General features: G+C 37.5%; 2 protein-coding genes across 2 annotated transcripts; one reads left to right on the forward strand and one right to left on the reverse strand.

The window, feature by feature from the left end:
* The first annotated feature begins 865 nt into the window (after positions 1 to 865).
* Positions 866 to 4,756, forward strand: LOC146716781 (uncharacterized). Its single transcript, XM_085468350.1, has 6 exons — positions 866 to 961; positions 1,122 to 1,454; positions 1,563 to 1,907; positions 2,699 to 2,815; positions 3,220 to 3,284; positions 3,986 to 4,756. Exons 1-6 carry the CDS (start codon positions 919 to 921, stop codon positions 4,121 to 4,123), a joined length of 1,041 nt encoding a protein of 346 aa, XP_085324476.1. The 5' UTR covers positions 866 to 918; the 3' UTR covers positions 4,124 to 4,756.
* A 3,445-nt stretch (positions 4,757 to 8,201) lies between these two features.
* LOC146716782 (signal-regulatory protein beta-2-like) lies at positions 8,202 to 10,218 on the reverse strand. Its single transcript, XM_085468397.1, has 6 exons — positions 10,151 to 10,218; positions 9,727 to 10,050; positions 9,279 to 9,635; positions 9,065 to 9,181; positions 8,685 to 8,725; positions 8,202 to 8,586 (listed from the first exon to the last, which is right to left on the reverse strand). The coding sequence occupies exons 1-6, from the start codon at positions 10,191 to 10,193 to the stop codon at positions 8,470 to 8,472; spliced, it is 999 nt and encodes a 332-aa protein (XP_085324523.1). The 5' UTR covers positions 10,194 to 10,218; the 3' UTR covers positions 8,202 to 8,469.
* Between the last annotated feature and the right edge of the window lie 743 nt (positions 10,219 to 10,961).

Genomic DNA, 10,961 nt, shown 5'->3' on the forward strand with positions numbered 1-10,961 from the left:
ATTCACATAGGGCCAAGTAGATTTCGATTTTTTCTCCACTTTAATAATAAACGCCTTCATTTAGAAACTGCATTTTGTGTTTAATATCGTTGAATATTTCAATTTGTTTTACTGATCTGAAACACATAAGTTTGACAAACGTACAAAAAATTGGAAATCCGGAAGGGTGACAAGAACTTTTTCCACCCTACTGTATCTCAGTTTGTGGTGTCTAATAAAATTGTTTGATCACAGGTGGATATCTGGCCTAACTGAGCAAATATAGTCAGAAAGCTTCCTGTTTAGGGCTTAACACAGGTACAGCAGGGTTGTGTCTACCTTAAGAAGTGAAACTAAATTAAGAAAACTCACCGTGAACTAATTCTAATCTGTTTTTAAGTGATCATAAACAGTTTGCACGGTCAGACATGACCCTACATCAACTGCAGGTATATTCATGATTTTTATAGAAAAATCGTGAAATTAAAGAAGTGAAAATGATTTTGTGAAACTTTTGCATCTTTGTATCCTTATATTTGTGCTGGTAGACACAACAAAAATCATCATTTAAATACTAATACAAAGTGGCAAAGTAGTATCTTCTGATGTTAAAGATTTACAGAGCTTGTGACTAACAATAATCAACTAATAATTACAAAAACAATAACTTCCTTTATAAGTGCCTTAATAAAGACACTGAGAACTGATAACACACTGCTACCAGAAGGTACTAAGAAAGACATACTTTTATTTCATTTGATATAAGACGTCTTTTATCAAATGAAAATTGAACAAAGGTTTGCTGAATGGGGGAGGGGTAATTTCCTACATTTCAGCCAATCACTGATTTCTGCTTTGGAAACCTTTATAACCTTGTGACTAAACCTTCCATATGGGCAAGATGAGATCAGTAGCGTGAGACTAGAGTGCTGCACCACGATGATTGTGAGAATAACAGCTTTGATTCTTCTTTGCGCACCAGGTAAGTGCAAAATATGATGGGAGACATCTGCTTGCACTGCACTGTTCGTGAAACCCATCGTGCATCTCAGTGATGGCTGTGTAACAACCTTTCTAATGTAATAGCATTGATTATGTCCATTTGTGTTGTAACTCTGTTGTTATTTGTCTTTCTTCTTCAGCCGAGATTCAAACTTCAGAGGTTCCTCAGTTGATCTCTTTGACTGTTGTTGACCTTGGTGACAATGTTACTTTTGGCTGTGAGGTCTCTGAGAAGGAGTTCAAATCCTTTCATTGGTATAAACAGTCTCTGGGACACTTGCCCCAAAGTGTTGCTTCTGTTATTCTTGACAAAATAACTTTATCTGATGCATTTAAAGATTCACGTTTCACATTGAACAAAGATATATTTACTATCAGAAATGTCAGCAAAGAGGATGAAGCAACATATTTCTGTCAAACGCGGGCCACATATTCACAGATGTTCAGCAATGGCACATTCTTGGCTGTGAAAGGTAATATGTTTCCCTTTTTGTACCAATGTCTGAACAGTTCAGTGATACTGATGCAAATCAGTTTAATCAATTACAAAAAGTTTATATTACATCTGCCTTAATTCACAGATCACAATCATCAGAAATCTGTCTACGTGAAACAAAATCCAGAGAAAGAGTCTGTTCGTCTGGGAGGCTCTGTGACACTCGAATGTTCAGTTCTCTCCAAGAACAAAGAAAAAGCACTCCAATGTCCAGATGACCACAGAGCGTACTGGTTCAGAGCTGGATCTGAAAGTTTTGCTCCAAACATCATTTACCCTCTCGTGAACAACAGTGATGAAGCTCTTAAGAGACGATGTGTCTACAGCCTGACCAAAACGATACAGAACTCCTCTGATATCGGGACTTACTACTGTGCTGTTGTGACATGTGGGGAGATCCTGCTGGGTGAAGGAACTAAGGTGGAGACACGTATGTATCTGTACTTGTCTTTAAATCTTAAATTATCTCGCATTAAAGTATAAAACACTTACTAGAGATAGTCTGATGTTTTTTGTACTAAGTACTGTAATGCAATGTTATTAATTCCATGCAGCACAATGCTTGGGATAGTCTCTAAATATCACACTTTATTCAAGTTACATAGTACAGACAAATGTAATGCACCACTGCTCGTTTCATCTAGCCTTCCAGACCTCTAATCTTTGAGTTATCTAAGATTAATGGTTTAATCTTAATAGTTATCATTTCACTTTAATTGCCACAGGTACATAAAACACAAAAACAAAGCACACTCCATGCAGTCTGCCTTCATAAACATTTGTGAAACACCAATTGTTCTTACAAACTTGTTGAATTCAAGCATGGTACTGTAATAGGATGCCACAGTGACAACAGTTTGTGAAATTTCTTTCCTCCTACATGCTCCAGTATAAATGTTTTTATTGCAGTGGAAGTAACAAAGCCTCAAAGTGGCAAACCACATAAAGTTACAGTGTGGGGTTGTTGAGTGTTGAGAAGCATAGTGCATAGTGCATAAAAGTCACCAATGCTTTGCAGACTCAATAGATGTTCCAAACTTCCGCAAGCATTAACAGCAGCACAAATACTGTGCTATGAATACAAATACTCATCATAAGCTGTCTCTACCTCTACAAAAATAGAATATTGATCATTATAAGAACATTTCTGCAACAACTGATAAATTCGATGATCACATATTAAATTAAACAGTCTCTTTCTCTCTCTTTTAACTAATGTAGGACCAGGATTAGGCCCTGTTGTCCTTATTCTTGGAGTTCTGCTAGGTTGTTGCATTTCTGTGATTGTGCTTCTTCTTTTGTACCCCAGAGGGATAAATGTTTGTCAGCATTGCAAAGGTGGGTTTATCATAACTGCGTGTGTGTGCGTGTGTGTGTGTGTGTAAAGATATATTTTTAAACTAAAATTATGTTTAAGATCCAAATATTTGCTTCACTTTATCATACCAGGAAGACAACAAGAACACAGGATTACAATAAAAAATAAATCACTGCATTTATATAACCTTGTTACACAATTCTTGTGTGAGTAAACACTCAGTGGAACACTTGTAGTCATCTTCTTCCCTTTGTGTTTTCCTATGTTTCATTTTGTAGAAGTAGATGTGTGTTTGAAAAGCAAAAGTTGTCATATCACAACATTGTATTGCAAAAATAAATACTAAAGATCCACTGCTTAAAACTTCTGTTTTAATGTTACCACACTATTATTCCAATCATATCCCCAAATCGTATTGCTTTAGGGGAAATACGTGGGACCAATCATGCTGGATGTGACGTGTCAAATGTGGGCCAATCAAATGATTTGGTAAATATGCTTTTACTATATATTCTGCAGCATGGTTTTGGAAAAGAGATTAGCAATTCCACAACATATAATAAAGATATCACAATGTCTTGTTAAATTTATTACAATACAAAGTGCTGGAATAAAGTTAATTGGTGCACATACAGTTAGTTTTACAAATGAAATTGTAGAATTATTTACGGGATTAATAGAACAAACCAAACCCGTACCATTAGAGATGGAGGCTTTAGAACTGAACATCTTAACTGTGTTGACTGTATTTTTAATCTAGTGTCACCTGAAGACCTGAAAATCACCAGCCTCCAATATTGATTTTCTGACTTGTCCCTTTACATTGAGAAACATTATTTGGAAGTTATTCCACAATTTGTAGACCTATTTCTTTTGCAGATTGGTGAAACTGCCCATCTTTACTTCTGAGAGACTTTAATTAAAGCTGAAAATATGCACTTACTTGATTTAAAATCCACTTTGATGGAAGTAAAATTACTGAAAAATTTCATTGCCCAAAAACTTATTGACCCAACCAAATATAAATGCTGATTAAAAATTCGAAGATATATTGCAAAATATTAGAATAATCTTACACGTTTTTTTTAAATAATAGTAGATATATTGCACATATGTAATTTCTGACTATTCCAATAATCTTACTTGAGTTGAAGTTGATGACATAAATTCTAAAATACCTGTAATTTCAGATGATGACTGATGCTACAGTCCATTACTCCTCAGTGAGAGTAAACAGAGGGAACAGGAAGAGGAGAGAGTCAACACAAGACTGTGTGTATGCTGCTGTTAGACAAGATTCCCACTCTCAGCAGCAAACATCAGCATAAGCCAAGAAGGGCAGGAGTTGTAGTCCTTTAACTCATTCACTGCCATTGACGTCTATAGACGTCAATTACGTTTTTCAATGGGAGGGGCTAGAATACAACCTCGGGCAGCTTGTCAGTGAACATCAGACTGCTTGAAATGTATTTTTCACAAAAAGCTCGTTTTCTCCCTTTTTGTGGTCAAAACAGGCATTTTTGGTGGAACCCACCTCTCTTCTACAGCTGATTACTAAAGAATGGAAAATGGTAGAAACAAGCTTTTTTTTTGGATGACAGAAGAGAGTCTGTTCTTCATTTTGGTAGGTTCAGCGTTTATATGATCATAACACACAGTTTTCTGTGGCTCTTCAAAAATGAGTAAAAATGCTCAAAAACCCTGGCAGTGAATGAGTTAATAGACGCTGTGGCCTTTCTAATATGTGTTAATAAACAGTTCCAATAAAAGCGTTTTTTTTTTTCTAAAAAACAAACAAACATGTTGTTCAGCTGATTCTATGGAAACACAACCTCTGGTTACTTTTATTGACTGCAACATAAGCTATGGTAGTACTTTTGGGCCCAACAAAACATGTTGTATAATTCAAATTTGGTATACCCAAATAATTGTGTAAAAATATCAAACTAAATAAATTCCATTGGCGCATTAAAGTGTTGAGTAGATTTCTATGATTCTGAAATCATGTTTTTTCTGATCGGGGGGTGGCCATCTGCTGCGACCGGTTGGGGTGACAAAAGGAAAACAGGATAAGACATGCTGTGGAAGAGAGACGGAGAATTATAACAGGTGTGATTCAATGCAGAGAGGTCTATTAACACATAGTGAGTGAGAAAGGTGACTGGAAAGGAAAAACTCAATGCATCATGGCCAGTAGCGGCTTTTGATACGGGTGACACGGGCGGTTTCCCGGAGTGGCATCGTGGTTCGGGGCGGCATCACTGGCACCGGCAGAAAAAAAAACATTTTGCTCGTACTCACGCTGCCCCGACATCAGCCAGTGCATTTTGGGAATGGCATAGGCACCGATCGGTTTTCTATCGCCCATGCTGGGAGTAAGGGCGCCCTCCGTTTGACAAACTGGAAGCTGGTTCCACAGAAGAGGAGCCTGAAAACTGAAGGCTCTGCCTCCCATTCTACTTTTAAATACTCTAGGAACAACAAGTAGGCCTGCAGAGCGAGAGCGAAGTGCTCTAATAGGGTGATATGGTAAATGGCCTGTATTTATATAGCGCTTTACTAGTCCCTAAGGACCCCAAAGCGCTTTACATATCCAGTCATCCACCCATTCACACACACATTCACACACTGGTGATGGCAGCTACATTGTGGCCACAGCCACCCTGGGGCGCACTGACAGAGGCGAGGCTGCCGAACACTGGCGCCACCGGGTCCTCTGACCATATGATATGGTACTACAAGGTCATTAAGATAAGATGTTTATTTAAGACCTTGCTTGTGAGGAGCAGGATTTTGAATTCAATTCTGGATTTAACAGGAAGCCAATGAAGGGAAGCCAAAACAGGAGAAATCTGCTCTCTCTTGCTAGTCCCTGTCAGGACTCTTGCTGCAGCATTTTGGATTAGCTGAAGGCTTTTCAGGGAGTTTTCAGGACATCCTAATAATAATGAATTACAGTCGTCCAGCCTGGAGGTAATAAATGCATGAACTAGTTTTTCAGCGTCACTCTGAGACAGGATATTTCTAATTTTATAGATGTTGTGCAAATGGAAGAACGCAGTCTTACATATTTGTTTAATATGTCCATTGAGGGGCATGTCTTGGTCAAAAATGACTCCAAGGTTCCTCACAGCGTTACTGGAGGCCAAGGTAATGCCATCCAGAGTAAGAATCTGGTTAGAAACCACATTTCTAAGATTTTCAGGGCCGAGTACAATAACCTCAGTTTTATCTGAATTAAGAAGCAGAAAGTTAGCGGCCATCCAGGTCTTCATGTCTTTAAGACATTCCTGCAGTTTAACTCATTGGTGTGTGTTATCTGGCTTCATGGACAGATAGAGCTGGGTGTCATCTGCATAGCAGTGAAATTATACTTATACTATCAGTGAAATTGTATATGTTTTCTAATGATGCTGCCTAGGGGAAGCATGTATAGTGTAAACAGAATTGGTCCTAGCACTGAACCCTGTGGAACTCCATAATTAACCTCAGTGTGTGAAGAGGACTCTCCATTTACATGTACAAATTGGAGTATATTCAAGGTTCAAGGTTCAAGGTTCTTTATTTGTCACATGCATAGTTATACAAGTATAACACACAGCCTGACACGCTCCTCGACATGTGCAAAAAAATTGTGTGTGTGTGTGTGTGTGTGGGGGGGGGGGGGGGGGGGGGTGTAGAGGAAGAACATTATATATATATATATATAGTATATACATTGGGTGAATGTGCAGTAGTAGCAGCAAGCAGGTGAATTCTGTACATTAATATGAATAGACATCTGACTATTTTACAGGATGGACAATATAAACATATTTAAAATTAAAGGAATTGAAACGTACATTGTGCCTTGGCTTAGTGTATTAGGTTTTAGGCATTAGGTTTAGTATATTAGATAGATATGATACAAACCACTGCAGTGCAGTACCTGTAATACCTACAGCATGTTCTAATCGCTCTAATAGGATATTATGGTCGACAGTATCGAACGCTGCACTGAGGTCTAGCAGGACAAGCACAGAGATGAGTCCACTGTCAGAGGCCATAAGAAGATCATTTGTAACCTTCACTAAAGCTGTTTCTGTGCTGTGATGAGCTCTGAAACCTGACTGAAACTCTTCAAATAAACCTCTGCAGATGATCTGTTAGCTGTTTGACAACTACTCTTTCAAGGATGTTTGATATGAAAGGAAGGTTGGAGATTGGCCTTTAATTAGCTAAGACTGCGGGGTCTAGAGATGCTTTTTGAGTAAAGGTTTAACTACAGCCAGCTTGAAGGCCTGTGGTACATAGCTGATTATTAGAGATAGATTGATCATATTTAAGATTGAAGCATTAATTAATGGCAGGACTTCTTTGAGCAGTTTTGTAGGAGTGGGGTCTAAAAGACACGATGGTTTGGAGAGTGTTTTCACATGGACAGATGTACAAACAGATACTCACAGACACGCACTATAAAGCAGATTCTTAGTGTTTCTTCTCTCTCTCCCTTTCTCTATCCCTCTCCTTCTCCTCTATTTTTCTCTCCCTCTCCTTTTGTTGACTGGCCTGCAGGATTCCCCAACCTTATAAACAGTATGTTGGCATACTGACCGAAACTAGCACCATTGATTAACTGATTGACAATGAGCTATGAGATCAGTTTTAAGATCAGCTGTCGTGAGTACCATTCACAGAGTGTTGGGGAATGGCTACAGTCACAGCATTATAAGATAGTGAAAGCTGTACCCTGGGCCTCCTCCTCCTATTTCATAGGAATGAAACAAAAATCATGTCAGGGGTAACCAAATTGTTGTGTTCAGAATTTTTGGAAGGAATCTCAGGAGAAAGGTTTGTCTTTTAAAAAAAGAATTTACTTGCTTTTGGCAGTTGAAATTACAAGTTTACACGGCACTGTGGACCTCTATGTGAACCAGCAGCATGTTTTACAAAAAGGATGACCCTCAAGTGAGCTGTACAACATTGTATAGTGAGACAAAAACAGATTATAGCAGCTATCTTCTTTCCGCACGGAGATGGCAGTCTTGGTGTCTGCTCCAAATCATCCTCGTATTTCCGTGACCTCATCTGGTATCTGCTCCCTCGTCTGTAAGAGACAGAAAAGCAAAACACCTCTCTGCCTAGCCTTGTTAATCTAATGTTAATATCCATTGTTCTTCTAGCGATTCAAAGTTGGTTTAGAATATCATGTTCGGGACTCTCTGACCCAGACTCTTATTCTAATCATAATCTATGTGTGTAAGCATACTTGCAGTTACCTCTCCGCACTGTAAGTAATTTCCTACAATATATCAGTCCGGAAAGTCACGCCGTAGTGGCCCAACACACACACACACACACACACACACACACACACACACACACACACACACACACACACACACACACACAAAACACCTGCATAAATCAACATATTATTATTTTAATCACAGAAAGCATGACTAGACATGACTAGCTATTACAGTCAAAAATCCCATATGCAAAGCAGAAATGAAAAAAAAAAATCTAAATTTCTGGTCTTTAGAGGCCATATACTGTCACTGATGAAACAATTTAACTGTTCACAAGGAATATTTCGTAACAAAAAAAATAACAACACAAAAGAATCACAAATATTGGGTTTGATGTCAGGTTCAATTTAAATTTCGGGAAATCCTAAACACTGTCATTGGCATCAGCGTTTAACTTGAGAGTAAACACTATCCTCAGCAAACTCAGTCTTCCTCTTTCCCCTTGTTTTTCTTTCAGAGAAATGCAGTGCAGCATAGTTTAGTTCTTCATCAGCTTCACTCTGTGTATTATTTTAAAAAGTAAAACAGTTATGTATATAGTGATATCAAGGTGTTTTTGACAAATATTAACTGAATAATAATAATTTAAATTACTTACACGATGATGTACTGCTCGGTTTGAGGTCTTTTTTGCAGTATCTGATATAGCAAAGCAAATTACATGTATTACATAAACAACAACAAAATAGAGTAGTGAAGAGAGCCTAATGTGGCATTTAACTCACAAATTATTGTCAATGATCACTGACAACAATTATTTATTTACATAAATTTGTTTGTATAAATGAAGTACACACAGGAACACAAATCACAATGCTACACCTCAATCGTCATTGAAAACATGTACAGTAATTGACTCTTTATAGTTTTACAGTATAACGTCTGTTATGTTTGTATAATCCATAGATTTTGGGTCTTAAAAATATGACTGAAATAATTTTAGCCTTTTAAATAATTTCAGCTTTTTATAACACTTACCTTGAAATGGTTTACATACTCTTCGGTTGAAGATCAGGACAACATTTCCAAAGAGAGAAATGGCCAAGCAAACTATTAATATTGCCGTTAAAATGAATCCTGATTGTGTTGGCTGCACTACAGAAAACAAACCAAGAATCAATTCTCAAAAACTGTTATCAGCTTGGAATATATATTATATACAGTATAGATTAAAGTACTTAAGACCAAATACCTTCGATGTCCAGTTTAGTTCCATTTCCAAATAATATCTCCCCACATGTGGCCACAGCACAGTAGTAAGTCCCAGCATCAGAGGAGCTGACGTTCTTAGAGAAGCGATAAAGACACCTCTCCTCTGAGTCTGATATTCTCTCACTTTCACTGTGTCTGTTTCCATCAGTGTAGATGATGCTTGGGTGTAATGGATCTGATCCAGCTCTGAACCAGAACACATTATAATCTCTGGGACACATCTGGTCAGAGTCAGAATAGACTGAACACTGGAGAGTCATTGAATTTCCTGAGCGCAGTGGATTTAACACTGTTGGCCATTGAACAACAGTATAATCTGATGCTGTCTCATTATTTCCTGCAGAATACAAAACACAAATACTTTCTTTATAACATGACCTGAAACACTTTAAAGTTTATAAAAGTAGGACAGTGTATGACTAACTTACCTTTTACTAACAAATATGTTCCAGTCCATTCAAGATTAATCCACTCTATCATTCCACAGTGATAGATTCCCTCATCGTCTTGGACTGCTTTCAAAATGGTCAGGTTGCTAAATTTCTTATCAAAATGTGCTTGAAATCTTGATTTAAATGTTTCTTGACCATACTCGGGTGTTGCAGTTTTTAACAGTGACACTATTAATTTGAGAGTATCTCCGACACTCTGCTTGTACCAGTGGACTCCTTTACTGCTGACCCCATCGGGCAAAGCACATGTTATGTTCGCTGGTTCACCAAGCTGAACCGTTTTCACTGGAACTAGAGTATCTGAATTAGAATATAGAAAAGTTATAGTTTTCTCTACACATCTATTTGACAATAAATTCTCAATTTAGAACATTTTTAGTAAAGTTAAATGCTCACTTACATCCTTGATGAAGAAAAAGCAATACAATCCATAACATGACCATCGTGACACTGCTCCTTGTTGAGGACTTTGCTGGTATTTCACAGAATGAAGGAGGTGAAATCACTGTATTCGGTAAGACAGTAAGATGCTTCTGATTGGTCAGTACAGAATAGATTCAAATGTAGACTTCCTGTCACATTTGCCTCCTCCTGGGCTTTGCAAAAGCTCTCATTTTCTTTCATCTTGTATTGTAACTGCTCATTTTGTTAACTCGAACACTGTTCCCTACATGTTATAGTTATTCTTGTTAAAAACTATTCTTGATAAAACTTAAGCCCTAAAAGTGTAATCAGCACAGTTCTAACTGCTGTTTGTAGTATTTACTGCAAGAAATACCTCAGAAAAACATCACTTTTTTCATTTCAAAGGAAAGTTGGTAAGTTTAATGTTCATTTTGACTTATCATTGCATTTTGTACCTTTAAAGAGCTGACGAGAAGGCCTGAACTCATGTTGCTTCACTGAAGCAAATGATTTAGCCTTTTCAAAAACCAAAGCTCATGGGCATTTTTGGGAGCAAATTACATAGCAAACAGCTTAGTAGTTATTTAAATACTTAAAACACACAAACACACACACACACACGAACCCCATGGTGAAGTTAGAGGCTTGAAAACTTACAATGATTTCATGATTTCTGCAGTTTCACAACAGGTATCATGTCAATAGTTATGATATCACATCTATACATGTATGGCAAGAAAATTTTCCCTCTGTATAAACTCTCATCAAGTGGGTGTTTGAGCATCAAATGAATTTTGTTCTGCATG

The sequence above is a fragment of the Copadichromis virginalis genome, linkage group LG2 (assembly GCF_057382275.1).
Source record: "Copadichromis virginalis isolate Kocher_CV1m ecotype Utaka linkage group LG2, C_Virginalis_male_GT1.1, whole genome shotgun sequence".
NCBI classification, from domain to species: domain Eukaryota; kingdom Metazoa; phylum Chordata; class Actinopteri; order Cichliformes; family Cichlidae; genus Copadichromis; species Copadichromis virginalis.